The sequence below is a fragment of the Microcaecilia unicolor genome, chromosome 2 (assembly GCF_901765095.1).
Source record: "Microcaecilia unicolor chromosome 2, aMicUni1.1, whole genome shotgun sequence".
Classification (NCBI taxonomy): Eukaryota; Metazoa; Chordata; class Amphibia; order Gymnophiona; family Siphonopidae; genus Microcaecilia; species Microcaecilia unicolor.
In genome coordinates, this window is record NC_044032.1 from 289,661,970 (window position 1) to 289,678,994 (window position 17,025).

At 47.2% G+C, this 17,025-nt stretch overlaps 1 protein-coding gene across 3 annotated transcripts in view; it reads right to left on the reverse strand.

Annotated features, from left to right (window-relative positions):
• The window catches only part of LOC115463598 (protein Wnt-7b-like), a 110,339-nt gene extending 94,276 nt beyond the window's left edge, over positions 1–16,063 (reverse strand). Inside the window, exon 1 of one of the 3 annotated variants that reach the window (XM_030194267.1) lies at positions 15,389–16,063. In XM_030194267.1, coding sequence (XP_030050127.1) covers positions 15,389–15,462 — 74 coding nt within the window. In that variant the 5' untranslated portion in view covers positions 15,463–16,063. Of the gene's footprint in view, positions 1–13,695; positions 13,854–15,176; positions 15,336–15,388 lie in introns of those variants that run through there. The other 2 variants (XM_030194271.1, XM_030194268.1) reach the window with 2 other exon arrangements.
• Positions 16,064–17,025: the final 962 nt, after the last annotated feature.

Genomic DNA, 17,025 nt, shown 5'->3' on the forward strand with positions numbered 1-17,025 from the left:
TCCGAGCAGAGTGGCCGGTCAAGATGGCGGAGGCGAGGAGCGGGGGATGGGCGTTTATGGCGGGAAAAACCGCCGCACCGGAGGAAGACCCGGGACACTGACCGGCCTCCGAACTGACACCCAACAAGGGCGAATCAGGCTTTAATACCCCCGCATCCCCGCTAGTAGCGCACACGCGGTCCGGGGAGCGATTCTTCGCGCCCTCGCCCTCCGACGCCATAGGCCACGTGGAGATCAATCGGGGAACCCCCTGCCCGCTATAAAAAAGGTAAAAATTACCTGCTTCACGCTCCGAGCTGTAACGACCTGGTGTCCCAGTGAGTAGCTGCAATAAACGCCTTTAAGGACGTCCAAAAATTTTTTTTTTTTTTTTTTTTTTAACGGAGCCAGCGGGAGGGGGGAGAAAAGGAGGGACCTGGCGCCACCAGGTTTGCACTTGCTCAAGAAGAGCCCTCAACCCCAGGCACTCAACAAAACCTAAAAATTAGGCTTGGAGGCCTAGCCAGAGCTGCTGCTGTGTGTGACCACCATCTGCTGAGATAGAGAACATACTGGGGAGTTTCCGGCAGCACATGACCACATATAGGGAGGCAAAAGTTTGCTCTCTATCTCCACCTGCTGGTAGATGGACACAACCCACCAGTCTATGGATTGATCAGCATGATGATATGGAAGACCACTTTGTAACCATGGCATTTTAGTAGGCCTGCGAGAGGTGACTAGTGAGAGCTGGGCTGGTGAGATGAGTGATCAGAGTCTGGATGTTTAGGGGATGTGGTTGGGGGGGGGGGGGGGGAGAGGTTCAGGAGATGTCAAGGAATGCTCATCTGGGTTCTGCACAGATGTGAAAGGGCATTTAGCCTTATTAAACTGCCTGACCCATAGTGATAGATACCTTTTAGAAACCAAAGCTGCAGGACTGATTGGGGATCTCTCCTGCTTCCACTACACCATCAGGGACCCCTGGTAGGAGTTGGTGCTGGGGTCTGCTGGGGGGGGGGGGTGGATCTTTGGGTAGGAGTGTTGATGTCTGTGGAGGCAACTGGGAGGAGGGAGGTTGATACTTGGGGATAGCATTAGGAGGGCTCTTCATGTTTGAGTGGAGGAGGGAGGGTTGCATGGGGTGAGCTGAATGTTTGTAGGTGTCAGGGGTAGTAGCATTAGCCTTTTCACCTACCCCTACAAGCTGGCACTTACATCCACATGTTCCCCTTCTAAGATGCCAAATAGACATTGATATTTTAGATCTACCCAAACCACTCCTTTTCCATGCTCTAACCACACCTCCTTGAAATCTCTCCATTATATGGATCCCTATGTGTAAACGGCAGCTTTCTAAAATCACTATTGGTACATGTAGGTGATCTACACATTTAGAAGCTGCTATTTACATGTGGAGATGCTTCTAAAACAAGGGCCTTAACATGCATTATTTAATGCAAGTCCCATTATTTGTTAATAGTGCTGCATTTAGGTACGCTCAGTTGTGCCAGCTCTAAGGCTCATGTAACTGCAGGTGTCTAAATATAAGCCATGCTGACGTAGGGCTACTCTAGTATTCTATACAGGAATCTGGGCACTCTGGGCCCGATGCATAAAGTTTACCATGCTGGCAATGCTTGCTTTAGACTGGTTGTTGCCAGTTTAAACAAAACATTATTTAGAGAGTTCTGCACAAAGGGGTTTACCGTGGCTCTCACGTGTGCTGTTAGCAGCTACCGAAAACCCTAAGCAAATGCATTACAAGGAGCTCATTAGTATTAAATGAGCATTCCAAGCAATGAACAGACTGTGAGCGCCTACCTTTAATGTGCAGAATTTTACAGCAGCTCTGGACCTGTTGTTATGGGGAACAGACTGCTCCCCATGGTAGGCGCTCACGGTGGACTCCCCAGACCCAACCTGATCCGACCAGAACTGCCCCCCCTCCACCGACCCAACATGACCTGCCCCCCTCACGGCCCCACCCCCACACCCCTGTGCATAAATCCCCTGATGGTCCGGTGGACCCCACATGCCCTGCCCCCCTCCACCCAAGCAAATACACCCTAGTGGTCCAGTGGACCCCGCACCCTCTCCTGGCCCCCTCCCTCCCCTCCCCATCCTATATCTTAAAAAGTTGGAGGCAGGAGGGCAGGAGAAACACCTCCTGCCTCTGGGCCTGCCTGAACAAAATGGCGACACCAAGCCTCCGCCTGATGCATCCTTGGATGCTCCTTATATGGTCCTCAGCCCCTCCCAGTGCATCCCAGAATGCACCTGACAGGGGCTGGGTGTTGCCATTTTGTTATGCGCAGGCCCAGAAGCAGGAGGTGTTGCTCTTGTCCTCCTGCCTCCAACTTTTCAAGATGAGGGGAGGGAAAGCGGGGTCGCTACACCACCAGGTACATTTTTACTTTGGGAGAGGCTGGGAGGGAGTGTGGGAGGGATTGAGGTTCACTGGACCACTAGGATGTTTTTGCTTGGGTGGAGGGGGGGCAGGGCACGTGGGGTGCACTGGACCACCAGGGATTTTATGTGTGGGGGTGGGGCCAGAAGCAGGTCTGGTCATGTCAGGTTGGCAGGGTTGGGAGTTTGTCCACTGGATCACCAGGATTTTTTATTTGGGGACGGTTGGGAGGTGATCCACTGGACCAACAGGGATTTTCCGCAAGCTGTCAATAGCACCTGACATCTTCGGGTCACAAAAAGTGACCAATACAGGAAGGGGGATCTGTGCATCACATTTGCATGTGATCCCCTTTGTGCATTGGTCTCTGTTTGCGACTCGGTAATTTTTACTGCGGCACCAATATTTAACGGGTGATGCTGTGCATCGGCCCCTCAGATAGAATTGCATTTAAGTGTGATCTCTACATTGCAGGCTGAGCACTGAAGCATGTCTAGACAGTCAGTTGGTCCTCTAAATCAAAGCCAGGAGGAGGGCTGCTTTGCTCTACTCTAGGCAATACCTAAATTTATTATCCATTTGTAATTAAGGAGTAATACCTGATGAGGACTTCCAGTTAGCTGCTGCCAATGAAGCAGAATCTTTCTGCAGTCAGTTATTAGAGCTGAAACTTCTAGGACCTCATCATCAAGCTGAGGCAGCAACCTGCACCATCACTTGCTGCTTCCTACCAGCAGCACAGTAGAAAAAGCAAATTGGGACATTGTTTAGTGCATAGACTTGCCAGAATACATAATAGCAGTGCCTCTCAGCACAACTTACATGGTGCAGGTGAAGTCAGCTGTATAACTCTAGAACCCTTTTCTTAAGTGATATTGTAAGCAAATTGTCACAGCTGCCATCGCTAGTAAAAATGGAATGTTTTTGCATGCTATTGGGTTGTGCAGCTTAATTATTGATGCTGATGGAAGCCTTAAAAAAAGGAAAAGACTGCAGACTTGAACAGTACATAATCAGATCTTTTGCCTTAGTATGTATTGATGCTACAAAGAATTGTAAATTGTAAACTTCTACCCTGTTGCATATGAGATATTGGGCTAGGGAGGCCATTGGTTTGATTTGGTATGGCTGCTTTTAGGTGTTTAAGCACCAGGACCAGTTAAAGAGTATTAGATGCCCTAGGAGGTGAACTTTCAGGTTTAGGCCCATTCCTTCTCTCCCACAATTATATTTCATACTTCTAGGTCCCTCACCATCACCGTAAGATTTTTATAATTCAGAATCTCGGGATACTGCTAGACCCATCACTGACTTTGATCCTGCAAATTGAAACAACTTTTAAAAACTGTTTCTATCTCCGTATATTAAGAACATAAGCATTACCATACCGGGACAGACTGAAGGTCCATCAAGCCCAGTATCCTGTTTCCTACAATGGCCAATCCAGGTCACAAGTACCTGGCAAGATCCCAACAGTAAAACAGATTATGCTGCTTATCCTAGAAATAAGCAGTGGATTTTCCCAAGTCCATCTTAATAATGGCTTATGGACTTTTCTTTTAGGAAATAATCAAAACCTTTTTTAAACCTGCTAACTGCTTTACCATATTATCTGGCAAGAAATTCCAGAGTTTAATTACACGTTGTATGATGAAATATTTTCTCCGATTTGTTTTAAATTTACTGTTTAGTAGATACATTGTGTGCCCCCCTAGTCCTCCTAGTCCTTGTATTTTTGGAAAGAGTAAACAAGTGATTTGCGTCTACCTGTTCCACTCCAATCAGTATTTTATGGACCTCTATTATATCTCCTCTCAGTTGTCTCTTCTCCAAGCTAAAGAGGCAAAAGCCCTAGCTTCTTTAACCTTTCCTCATAGGGAAGTCGTCCCATCCCATTTATCATTTTTATTGCCTTCTCTGTACCTTTTGTAATTCTGCTATATCTTTTTTGAAATGCAGTGACTAGAATTGCACACAGTATTGAAGATGCAGTTTCACCATGAACTGATACAAAGACTTCATGATATTTGCATTTATGTTTTCCATTCCCTTCCTAATAATTCCTAACATTCTACATAGTAAATGACGGCAGATAAAGACCTGAACGGTCCATCCAGTCTGCCCAACAAGAAAAACTCATTTAACAAAAAGATTCATGTGAGAAGCATAAAAATCATGAGAAATCCTCTCTTCCAACAGCCTAACGCCTGCTCTGACCTGGCGTTATTTTTTTACAGCGGTAAGGCAGTTTTGTTTCAGGTGCTCTTTTCTGAGCATTGGCCAGGAGTCCAAAACGACCTCATTAACACCACCTTGACAACATTAGCATGCTACTTGCGTTGTTCGTCTGCGTGCTCGTTTGTTCCCACTCTGAACATTTTTCTCCAGGCTGGGCTCTCCTCCTCGCCTTGTCTCCAGCTGATAGTATCTGTGGGAAGTAAGGGACCAACGCTGACAGAGACCAATGGGGGGAAATACACTTTTGAAGCCGCTTTGCCTTGTTACCCCTCCAACTTGAATCCGATCTGCATTGCTGCTCCCTCCTTTTGCAGCACACTATGTGCTGTTGGCTCCTTTCCTTCTCCTCTCCTGCCCTTCTTTTCTGTTTTCCTAACAGTCTATTTGCTTTCTTAGCCGCCACTGCACTCTGAGCAGAGGGTTTCAAAGTATCATCAACGATGATATCTAGATCCTTTTTCTGGGTCGTGATTCCTAATGTGGAAGCTTGCATCATGTACCTGTAGTTTGGGTTTCTCTTTCCTACGTGCATCACATAGTAAATGACGGCAGATAAAGACCTGTATGGTCCATCCAGTCTGCCCAACAAGATAAACTCATTTTACATGGTATGTGATACTTTCTATGTATACCCAAGTTTGATTTGTCCTTGCCATTCTCAGGGCACAGACCGTAGAAGTTTGCCCAGTACTGTTCTTGTACTAAGTTCTGAAGTTAATGTCGAAGCCCCTTAAAATTGACACTCCAGTCCATCCCTGTCTATTCAGTAACGATCAGGGTGTAGACCGTAGAAGTCTGCCCAGCTCCTGTTTTGTTTCCCAATTACCGGCGTCGCCACCCAATCTCCGCTAAGATTCCGTGGAACCATTCCTTCTAAACAGGATTCCTTTGTGTTTATCCCACGCACATTTGAATTCCATTACTGTTTTCATCTCCACCACCTCCCGCGGGAGGGCATTCCACATATCCACCACTCTCTCCATGAAAAAATACTTCCTGACATTAGTCCTGAGTCTGCCCCCCTTCAACCTCAATTTATGTCCTTGAGTTCTACTGCCTTCCCGTCTCCATAAGTACATAAGCACTGCCACACTGGGAAAAGACCAAAGGTCCATCAAGCCCAGCACTCTTGTCTCCGACAGCGGCCAATCCAGGCCCTACGAACCTGGCAAAAACCCCAAATTTAATAACGATCAATGGAATTTTCCTTCAGGAATCTGTCCAGACCCCCTTTAAACTTATCAAGGCCAGTTGCTGTCACTACCTTCTCTGGCAATGAGTTCCAGAGTCTAACTATGCGCTGAGTAAAGAAAAACTTTCTCCGATTTGTTTTAAACCTACCACATTCTAATTTCATCTTGTGTCCCCTGGTTCTATTATTGTTAGAAAGTGTAAACAAACGCTTCACATCTGTCCGCTCTACCCCACTCATTATTTTGTAGACCTCTATAATATCTACCCTCAGCCGCCTTTTCTCCAGGCTAAAGAGTCCTAGCCGTCTTAACCTCTCCTCATAGGGTATTTGTCCCATCCCTGTTATCATTTTTGTCGCCCTTCTGCACCTTCTCTAATTCCTTTATATCTTTTTTGAGATGAGGCGACCAGAACTGAACACAATACTCCAGGTGCGGTCACACCATGGAGCGATATAAAGGCATTATAACATCCTCATGCTTGTTTTCCATCCAGCAATGGTTCATTTGCGGATTAATACCTTTCATTGTACTTGCACATTGCACTTGCTCTTGATCATATAAAATGTCACCTGCTATTTGAATGCCCAATCTCCCAGCCTCGTAAGATCTTCTTGCAATTTTTCACAATCCTCTTGTTATTTAACAACTTTGAATAACTTTGTGTCATCAGCGCATTTAGGGCCTCTTTTATGAAGCCGCACTAGAGGTCCCTGGTGCGGCAATAGTACAAAGACCATTCACTTTGAATGAGTTCCATCTGCATTGCTGTGCTGGAACTGCTAGTGCGGCTTCATAAAAGAGGCCCTTAATTACCCCACTAGTTATTCCCATCTCTAGATCATTTATAAATATGTTAAAAAGCAGCAGTCCCACCACAGACCTCCGGGGACACTGTTCCCTCTACGCTGAGTGGGAGTCCTCCACCTACAGTCCTGCCAGTAGGGGGTGCTGTTTCACCATCACATTTTCAATAGTGAAGGACAGGCAAGCTCTGCAGGTCACGCCAGGGAACCTGCCTGTCTCTAGCAATTAAAAACACAATAATTTCAGCATCACTTCCTACTGGCAGCGATGCATTGGAGGACTCCTGCTCAGCTTAGAGGGATCATTTTCTGGGGAACCCCACTATCTACCCTTCACCATTGCAAATACTGACCATTTAATCCTACTCTCTGTTTTCTATCTTTTAACCAGTTCTTAATCCACAATAGGACACTACCTCCTATCCAGTGGTGTGCTGGAGCCAGCTTACACCGGCTCGCGAGAGCTATTAAGTTTTAAAGAATTTTGGGAGCCAGTTGTTAAAGTAGGACCCCCGTGGCTACTTTTAACAACTGGCTCCCAAAATTTAGTCTTGGGTAGTCTCCTGATCTCCCTATTACTTTGTTGGTTGGGATGCCGAGCCCCACAAGCCAAATAAATGGACTGCTGCCACTCCCTGCTGCTGGTTTCCAGCTCTGAGCAGCATGCTGGGACTTCTCACGCATGCTCAGAGCATGTGCAAGAAGTCCCGACATGCTGCTCAGAGCCAAAAATAAGCAGCAGGGAGCGTTGGCAGTCCATTTATTTGCCTGGCGGGCATAGGCGTAGTTTGACTGTTTCATTTGGGGGGGCAAAGAATGGGCGGAGCATATTAGCATATCATTTGCATATATACATCAGGGGCGTATCTGCGTGGGGCCTCAGGGGCCTGGGCCCCCGCAGATTTCGCCCTGGACCCCCCTACCGCTGCCAACCCTCCCCCTCCGTTGCTCGCCTACCTTCGCTGGCGGGGGACCCCAACCCCCGCCAGCCGAGGTCCGCGTCCTCCTGCCGCTGCCGGCTGCCTTTGGTCCTTTAATTCTTCCATTGAAGCTGGCGCCGACGAAAGTTTCTTTTGAGTCTGACGTCGCTGCACGTTGTACGTGCAGGACGTCAGACTCAGAAATTGTTTCTGAGTCTGACGTCCTGCACGTACAACGTGCAACGTGCAGCGACGTCAGATTCAAAAGAAACTTTTTCGTCGGCGCCAGCTTCAATGGAAGAATGAAAGGAGTGGACCAAAGGCAGCCGGCAGCGGCAGGAGGACGCGGACCTCGGCTGGCGGGGGTTGGGGTCCCCCGCCAGCGAAGGTAGGCGAGCAACGGAGGGGGAGGGTTAGCAATGGCAGCGGCTGGGGGGAGGGGGATCGGCAATGGCGGCGGCGGCGGCGGCGGGGGGGGGGGGCTATAATGTGCCCCCCCTCTCTGGCCCTGGCCCCCCCTACCGCCGCAGTTCAGATACGCCCCTGATATACATATGCAAATGAATATGCTAATGTGGAGGAAGGAATTGAATTTACAGGCAAAATATCACAGATGCACATTTCAAAAAGCTGACACATTTCAATTAATAAATTATGAATAAAATACTTTTATCTACCTTTGTTGTCTGATCATTTAGTTTTTCTATTCGCTTTGGTCCCAGTGTCTTCTGTTTTATTCAGTGTCTTCTTTCCAGTAGGCTTCCCTCTGCTCCCCACCCCTCGCAGTCCCATCCATCTCTTGCTCCTTCCCTCTGCTCCCCACCCCTCGCAGTCCCATCCATCTCTTGCTCCTTCCCTCTGCTCCCCACCTCTCGCAGTCCCATCCATCTCTTGCTCCTTCCCTCTGCTTCCCACCCCACCCAGTCCCATCCATCTCCTGCTCCTTCCCTCTGCTTCCCACCCCTCCCAGTCCCATCCATCTCCTGCTCCTTCCCTCTGCTTCCCACCCCACCCAGTCCCATCCATCTCCTGCTCCTTCCCACCCCTCCCAGTCCCATCCATCTCTTGCTCCTTCCTTCTGCTCCCCACCCCTCGCAGTCCCATCCATCTCTTGCTCCTTCCTTCTGCTCCCCACCCCTCGCAGTCCCATCCATCTCTTGCTCCTTCCCTCTGCTTCCCACCCCACCCAGTCCCATCCATCTCCTGCTCCTTCCCTCTGCTTCCCACCCCTCCCAGTCCCATTCATCTCCTGCTCCTTCCCTCTGCTCCCCACCCCTCCCAGTCCCATCCATCTTCCCTCTGCTCCTCCCCCCCCCGCGAGGTCCAAGATGGTGACTCCGTTTACCCCCTCTCTTTCTCCCTCCCTCCCTCCCTCCGCCGCAGGCAACAGTCTTCAGCTTTTTCAGCATTCCTGGCAGAGGTAGCGATGTACACGCTGCCTTCGGTCTGCCCCGGAAGCCTTCTCTTCAAGTTCCTGTTCCCACCTATGCGGGAACAGGAACTTGAAGAGAAGGCTTCGGGGCAGAGCCAAAGGCAGCATGTACATCGCTACCACTGCCAGGAACGCTGAAAAAGACTGCTGCCTGCACCGGAGGGAGGGAGGAAGAGAGAGGGGTAGACGGACACGCTCCTCTCCGTCCGCTACTCCGCTTGGCTTCCCTGCCCTCTCTGTCTGCGTCCCGCCTTCCTCTGACGTCAGAGGAAGGCGGGACGCAGACAGAGAGAGCAGGAAAGCCAAGCGGATGGAGAGGAGCGCGTGCGTGCATGTGTTTTTTTTTTTTTTAACTAATGGCGCGGCGGCGCCTCATCGTCGTTTGGGGGGGCATTGCCCCCCCTCGCCCCCCCCAGTCTACGCCTATGCTGGCGGGGCTTGGTATCTCTGCCTGCAAAAGCACGCCTGGTACATGTTCCTCTAAATGTGTTGCCCCCACCCCCAAAATTGCAGGGCTGGCTATGCCTGGAGAGAAAGCCCATTGTTAAAAACATTTACCAGGACACCACTGCTCCTATCCCATTACTTTCTAATTTCCTCAGGAGTCGTTCATGAAGTACTTCATCTAATACCTTTTGAAAATCCAAATACACAATATCAACCAGCACACCTTTATCCACATGTTTATTCACCCCTTCAAAGAAATGTAGTAGTGAGGCAAGATTTCCCATGATTATATCCATGTTGGTTTTGTCTCATTAATCCATGCCTATGGATATGCTCAGCAATTTTGTTTTTTCACCTCTAGAACCCTTTTTAGAAAGTGGTGTTACATTGGACACCCTGAGTCTTCCGGTACTATGCTTGATTTTAAAGATAAATTACATATTACTAACAGTAGTTCTGCAAGTTCATTTTTCAGTTCTGTCAGTACCCTGGGATGTATAACATCCGGTCCAAGTCTGGCTGCAGTGACACTGCAACTAGACTACTGTAACACTCTGTAAATTTTTCAAAAAGAGAAATTCAGAATCTTACAGCACTACTGTTAGAAGGCTGCAAGCGGTGCAATCACATCTCACCCTTCCTGCAAAAACTACACTGGCTACTAGTACCTTATGGGTTCAAATTTAAAACTCTCTCTTTGATTTTCAAGGTCCTCGGACAAAATGGATCAGAGTACTTAAGCACTATACACAGCTTTGAAGCCCTTAAAATTCTCAAAGAGAGTCACTAAGTGTAGTTGTCAAAATAAATTGCATGATGTGATACCCGCTAGCATGCTTTCTCAGGAGTAGCCCCCACACTCAAGTGCCTTACTCTCAGAGGGTTTACATCTAACACAAGACTACCTCTACTTCAGGAAGCAGGTGAAAGCCTCTCTCTTCTCCCAAGCCTTTAATACATGTGGTGACTGACTATTCACTTACTCCACACATGGACTTGCTTGCCACGCACCCTGTAACTTATTCAACTCCACATGTAATTTACCTTCATTTTAGCCATCCATCTATTTATTTACCCTGTGACTTTGTACTAACCACCTTGTCCTATCTATCTCAACTGCACTTGCCACCTCAGCTACCTATTAAGTTGTTTCTTTGCATTGTACAAATTGTGTTAGCATCATATCTATGTTATTTGAATGTTCAAATGCATGCCTATTAAGGTGTTTCATTGGCATTGTATCATATCTATGTTATGTGAATATTCTTCCATGTTGCCTATTATGCATCATTCGTATTCTGCTGACATTTATCATATTTCTGTTTATATGAATGTTGTATTTCTGATACTCTATCATGTTATTCCTATTACTAGGATTCAGTTTGCTATTTCAAAGTTTACTTTATTGATTGTATTTATGCTTATATTTGGTCATTTTACAATTGTTATGCTGTTAACAAAATACAAAATTGTAAGTTTTATGTTAATCTGTACCCGCTGGATGAGGAACAACAAACAGGAAGAACCGCCACGTTGACCAAATCAAACAACCAAGAGCAGAGGCTGACCAAAAGACGAATCCAACTCAGGAAATAGTGCTTGAAAGACACTTTATTTGCTGCTTTGATAAAGGACCCTACACAGTCTGTGTTTCGGCATCACAAAACGCTACCTCAGGGGTCAGAATGGTGTTCGCAGGGTACACTAAACAAGCAAAGTTGCAAAAAGGCATGCACTCGAGAGAAGAAACTGGACAAAAACACACGAACACCATTGTGATCCCTGAGGCAGGCATTTTGTGACGCCAAAACATGGACCATGCCGGGTCCTTTTTCAAAGCAGCAAATAAAGCATCTTTCCTGGGTTGGATTTGTCTTTTTGTCAGCCTCTACTCTTGGTTGTTTAATCTGTACCCGCTATACAGCACCTTGGGTGAATCTTTCCATAAATGTGGTTAATAAATTCCAATAAATAAATCCTAATCAATCAATCAATCAAATCTGCTTTCATGACTATCCCAGCATCACCCATCCCAGAGCAGTCCTCTAAAAATCTATAGATTGACATCACACTTTTAAATAAACTTTTTTTTATGTGCATATGTAATAAAGACAGTTTCCCAAAAACCCATTTACCTGGGTAAGTATCCAGGTAAATGCCCATTTGAAAATTACCCATCCTCTCTGCAGGTAGATGTACATGCAGATAGCATTTTTAGTTGCTTTGCAGTCAGGATCTATTGTTTTGCTTTGATTGCAGCTACTTTTCTGCTGCCATTACGCAGGTTAAACTGCAGACTCAAACTTCTCTTTCAAGAGAAGTATTTTACACACACACAAACTTTGCCACACTGACTCATTCATTACTCAGGTGTGAGGGAGAGGAAAGCTGCCTTGGAAATCCCCCAATTAATTTCTCTGGTGTAATGGGAGAGCAGTCTCCTACTTTCCCCCTATTTCCTTTCATTACCTGGTTGACTTAGGGTGGGGGCAGGGGTGAGAAGTATCAGAATAGGAGGATTTCTGGTACATTCTTTTGCAATAATTTGAGCTCCCCCTACCATCAACAACACACAAGAATGAAAAACATGTCAGGACTAAAAAAAAAAAAAAAAAAAAGGAAAGAAAAAAACTCACAGTTGAGACAGGAAGCTTGTGATTGTAGCGTTGCTATAGAAACATGGGTGCATGAGTTCTACTGTGTATGTGTGTGTTTAAAGGTGCAGCTGCTCTCATGGAGATGAAATTCCAGGTACTATTGACAGTGTGTGCTGTGATATAGGGCAGGCCCTATTGCGGAAATAATAACCAGGGGGGAGGGGGGGGGGGGTCTGATTAGACCATCCTAGGAAGGTTACATGCCTCTTGGTCTGCTGCTTTCCCTGAGACTGCTCCTAAGAACTGCTTTCCAGTGAAGAGATGGAGATTAGATCATCAGCCCTTTTGGATCTACACTTAATATCGTAATCTGGTGTTGAGGACGGAAAGTGAGAAGAGATGCCGCTAACGAACCCAGGGCCAGCAAGATCAGAGAGATGAGGGGGGGGAAAAGAGAGACAGACAGTAAGAGAAAGAACAAGCTGAAGTAGTGAGAGGAGGGAGACAAGTACAGGAGGGAAGCATGGCAAAGGCTGACTTAATTGTCCAGTCCTGCTCCTGTCCCTCTCCCCTCATATAATGAACAGTAACAAAAAAAAGATTCTTGCAGAGGGCCAGGAATGAGCACCTTCCTCATACCCACTAAGAGTTACTACTTATCATTTCTATGCCAGATTGAGCACCTTCCTCACACCTGCACCCTTCACGTACAGGCCCCAAGCTGAGCACCTCACAACTGCACTGCTGCTCAGGCTTCACAAACACGAAGATCCTGGGCACCCCTTTATACCCACATAGACCCCAGGATGATCACCATCGCATTCCTGTACCAAGCCCAGGGTTCACACTGTTTTCACCAGAACAGAGAGAAGGGGCTGCACAGACCTCAAGCTAAGCAACTGAGAGCCCCCATGTTGAAAATCTACTTCACAAACGTACAATGCCCAAGATCAGAGCCCATTTTACATCACAAAGAGCCCTGACCAAAAATCTTCTCACACCCACACAGATCCCAGGCTGAGCACCACCTTATACTCTCAGAGAACCTGTGTTTCACACCCTCTTCCCTTTAATCTGTCATCCATGTTTAGGTCTGGTTAAACATCTGATTCATATATGTGCAGAATCTAGGCTGTGCACCACTTGACCTGTAGTGATCCTGGGCAGAGCACCCTCTTGCACCCTCATAGAGCTAAGGATGAGCATTCCATTATATTTATTTGTTACATTTGTATCCTACATTTTCCCACCTATTTGTAGGCTCAATGTGGCTTACATAGTTCCAGAGAGCAATTCCAGACTCCTGTGTAAACAAATACAAGGTGATGTTGTAGTTAAATAGTTAAATGAAGCTAATGTGGTTCAACCACACTAGGGGGTCATGCAAGGGAAGATTTGTTTTATGTCCATATCATGTTTAGTTGTGTTGCACAAAGCCTAGGATGAACCTCTTCTCCCACATTACAGAAAGCCTGAATCGAGAAGTCTGTCACATCTGTACAGAACTCAGCTGAGCACTCCATCTCGCCCACAAAACACTTGGATTGAGTATCCCCATCACATCCATACCGAATCTGGGATAAACTCACCCTCTCAAAACCCAGCTGAGCACCGCCTCATGCCTGAGCTGACTTCTCCCTCACACTCTTAAGGAATCAAGGGTTGACCCCTACCTCACATCCATAAAGAGCCCAAGCTGAGTACTTTCTCACATCTTCTTCCTCGCACAAGCACAATGCCTGGACTGACCGTTCACTTCACATAGCCCAGGATGAGCACCGTTTCACAACCTGAAAGAGCAGGTCCTGCCTCACAATCAGAGTGAGCATGAGAAGAGCACCTGCTTCACAGAGGTTGGACTGAGCATCCCCAGTTCATACCCACACAGAGCTAGAAGCGACAGCCTCTTTCACAACTACTCAGAATCTGGACTGCGCACCCGCTGCACATGCATATCCATATCCACACAGAGCATGGTCTGCATATCCCCACATATCTGCACAATTGGGCCTGGCTAAGCACTCTCTCACACCAACAGAGAGCCTGGACTGAGCGGCTCCCTCACATCCATACAGAGCCCAGTTTGAGCACCCATTTCACACCCATACAGAGCATAGGCTGCACACCTAGTTTACACTCACACAGAACATGGATTAAGCACCCTCTCACACCCATTAAGCATTTAGGATAAACATCCTCTGATACCTTTCACAGAGCTCAAGTTAAATGTTCATTCATACCTGCTCAGCGCCTGGGTCAAGCACCACTTCATACTTACACAGACCCCAGGCTGAACATCTCCTCACACCCACACAGAGCCTGGGCTGAGTACCCCTCACATCCACGCAGCGCCCTGGTTCAGCATCCTCTCACATCTGCACTGAGCTCCAGCTGAACACCCATCTCTTATATGCCCTTTACAATAAGAGATAATGCCATGAGAGTGGCATAGACTGGGGAAGAGATGTGCATGAACTGATGCAGCATAACAGCAAGAAACTACAGAAAATGCATTGGGTGTCAGGATGTCACAGTCTCTGCTCTGTATATATGCATGCGAGTATACATTGCCTGTGACCCGTCTGTTTATGTATATTTACCTCTGTTTACACCTGTATGCATGCATGCATTCCAGTATGTTTGCAAGTATGCACCTCTATTTGTGTGTATGAGTATGTTTGTATAACTGTGTGGGTGTAAGAGTGTTTGCTGTGTTATATCTGTTTGCTAGTCATGAACTCTTCCGCATCTAACTTACAGATAATAAATCTCTCTAGGAAGCATATGGACAGGGAAGACACATCATGCTTTTCCATGAATACAACCTGAGAAAGCAGAGGGGGCCCATGCCGCTTCTCATCTTGTTAATGCGTTCACAGAGTGAGCAAGCTGTCAGTGATTCATCCAAGCCTGCCCTTCCCCAATTATGCCCCCGCAATGGCATAAACTTAACACTAGGAAACCTCACTACAACCGTCCTAAGTAAAGTTTAACCAGGAGAATAAAGGAGGTTCGAGGGATCTGGTACAGGAAAAGCTAATACTGTAAGCTATATAGCTTCATATAGAAGGAAAGGTACTTAGAGCTTCAGATGAGAAGCTGAGAATAAAGGTGACAGAGAAAGAGAGAGACAGAAATGCAGAACATTAGTCACCTCCATTGTGCTTTTCCCTTCACCCATTCTTATTTGTTGTTCACTCATATTTCTTTGGAACCCTCCCTCTCACACACTGGGATGGAAGGTATCCTTGGATCATGTCCCAGCATTCCGCCTGCATATGCCTCCTCCCACCCTCTTGTAGATACAGAGCGTCCGTCTGTCCTACACTGCCTCCCTAACTACATGTCCAGTCGTCGTTCACTCACCCGTCGCCAAGGAGCATGAACCCAATGCAGAAGCAGACATGGCTGAGGTCCAGAGAGCTCAGCACGAGCCTCATGCTGCTGGCTCCTCTCCCCTCCTCCTCCAAGTGTTATCCAGAGCTCTTCCCAAGGTGTCCTCCAGCAGTGGAGAAGAAAACTGTATTCATTCTCCTGGCTGTGCCCGGGGGAGAGAACCAGAGGCACTCAAGAGGCAGAATGCCACACGGCATCAGTTCGCTTCTACCTGTGGAGGTGTTGAGGAATGTGAAGGTGGCTCCCAGCCCTAGTGATCCCCTCTGCACCCCCTTATCCTCTTCTGAAGGGCTCAGTCCAAGCACACCTACATCCCCTGTGCTGAAGGTTTATGGCACATGAGAAGGGGAACAGGGCCAGGTGCTCCTTCAACCCCCGTCACACTGAGGTGGAAGGGAGAAATCTCAGCAGGCAGAACTAATTATGAAGTCTTGGAGCTTGTCTGTCTGCACAATGAGTTATGGAAAAAAAGAATTTTTGACAAGTTTTAAAAAAATAACACCGCCTTCTTGCCTACAGCAGGCTGACACCTTTCCATGTTGGGGGAGATAAGGGGGAATGAGCTTGGCAAGAAGCAGATGGTTTGCAAGGATCTGCAGTGTCCTCGAGCTTGGTGTGGGTGAGCAGCGTGAGATCCATGCACCAGCACACACGTAATATTCCCTCCTGGTGATCCTGGGGAGAGGCTGAGGGGTAGGAAATTCTTCAGACATGGGCTGGGCCCGCCCTCAGGGAGGCTGGGAACTCTCAGAAGAGCCAGCAAGTCAATCAACAGGGGGCGGAAAGGCTTGTGCTCAATTTTTTTATATCTTTTTTTTTTCTCACAAACTGCTACCTCAGTCTGAAATTTTCCCTTGAGCAATCAAACAGAACAAAACTTGCCACTGTCCTGGCAAAAGCCTCATATTTTTCCCCCTCCGGGCCAGGGACTTGGGTGGGTGGGTGCTACAAGTTCTGGCACAGAAATGAGGCACAATATTTGGTCCAAAATAGCTTTTTGAGGCTCGTCCTTTTTTTTTTTCCTTTCCATCAAAGCAGAATTCTCCAGTGACAATTTCTATCTTTATTATTTTGAAAAAGATAATCACCTACCATCTGAAATGTGGAGTACTTTAGCTTCTGCAAAAGAGGTGCTGTGCATGAAAATGCCAGCTTCATATGCTAGAAAACGGCATGACTTTCCTCTGCTGATGGGTTTTCAGAGGGTAAAAGGGTTGACATCATAGAAATCCCCAAATCCTCATTCTGCCTCATCTGCTGAGTTCTCTGCAGCAGTGAGTTTTGCATCCATTTAAAAGGGGACTTAAGGTATCAAGAGGGGCATAATCGAACAGGGCCGGCCATCTATATGGGCGGCCATCTCTAAGGCCGGCCCCGGAAAGCGGTATACCCGACCGTATTATCGAAACAAGATGGCCGGCCATCTTTCGTTTCGTTAATACGGTCGGGGCTGACCAAATCTCAACATTTGGGCCAGCCTTAGAGATGGCCAGCATTAGAGATCGCTGCCATTGGTTTTTGCCGATAATGGAAACTAATGGCGGCCATCTCAAACCCGGCCAAATCCAATGCATTTGATCTTGGGAGAAGCCAGCATTTATAGTGCA